General features: G+C 41.1%; 1 protein-coding gene across 1 annotated transcript in view; it reads left to right on the top strand.

Annotated features, from left to right (window-relative positions):
- Positions 1-644: 644 nt before the first annotated feature.
- LOC107580314 (protein BUD31 homolog) overlaps positions 645-849 on the top strand; it is a 1,751-nt gene continuing 1,546 nt past the window's right edge. The window contains exon 1 of the mRNA XM_016266035.1: positions 645-738. Within this exon, the coding sequence (XP_016121521.1) occupies positions 645-738 (94 nt within the window). The remainder of the gene's footprint in view (positions 739-849) is intronic.

The following is an 849-nucleotide window of genomic DNA, read 5'->3' as shown; positions in this document are numbered from 1 at the left end:
TAGGGTTGTATATTTTTGTATACTTGTTGATAATCCTAATAAAGGAAATAAATAAATGAGGTGTGCTGGAAATGATCTCTTACCTCCTTTAGGCATGATGAAGATTAAACTTGACTTGATATAAAAACAAAACAGTCGACTAAAACACACTCTCAGTCCCAACAAAAGCGTGGTAGTTACAGAATGATATCAGGTCGCGTATCCAGCTCTGTTGATACTAGATGGCAGTAAGTAATAATACGTGGTTTTATTTGGCTCGAGGGCGAAACAGTAACTAAAACAAATACAAAATCCCACGATTAAGCAGGTACAGTCATCGATTAGCATATAGCCAGCTGGTCCATGTTCCTATTTTTAAACTCAGGCACTCCATCAGACACCTAGCCTGATGCAATATGCTGGAAGAGAGAATAACATCACGGTTTCAACATGATAAAACCATTGCTGATACGTAAAAGAGTCGAGGTGTAATGCCATCCATTTTAGCAAAGGAATCTCATATAAAATAATGCTGAGAATAACTGGAGTAAAAGGACCTCTGGCGTGACGTCACCCGCTCGGCGACAGAAGTCGGGAAGTTGTTCCTGCAGCGGCTCGCTGTTTGCTAAATAACTGAGAGGACCTTGTGTTGTTTCAATCAAATCATGCCTAAGGTGAAAAGGAGTAGGAAACCACCTCCAGATGGTTGGGAGCTCATAGAGCCGACTCTTGACGAGCTGGACCAGAAAATGCGCGAAGGTTCGTTCAGCAATCTACAGACTAGCGTTAGCCAGAAAGCTAACAAGTCGATTGTTTATCACGGACGTTTAATTAAACGGATGTCAGTGTAATGTAACATGAATATGCACA

The sequence above is a fragment of the Sinocyclocheilus grahami genome, unplaced genomic scaffold (assembly GCF_001515645.1).
Source record: "Sinocyclocheilus grahami isolate Dianchi unplaced genomic scaffold, SAMN03320097.WGS_v1.1 scaffold30775.1, whole genome shotgun sequence".
NCBI lineage: Eukaryota > Metazoa > Chordata > Actinopteri > Cypriniformes > Cyprinidae > Sinocyclocheilus > Sinocyclocheilus grahami.
Note: the sequence above shows the minus strand (reverse complement) of the source record. Positions and strands in the feature narration are given on the sequence as shown.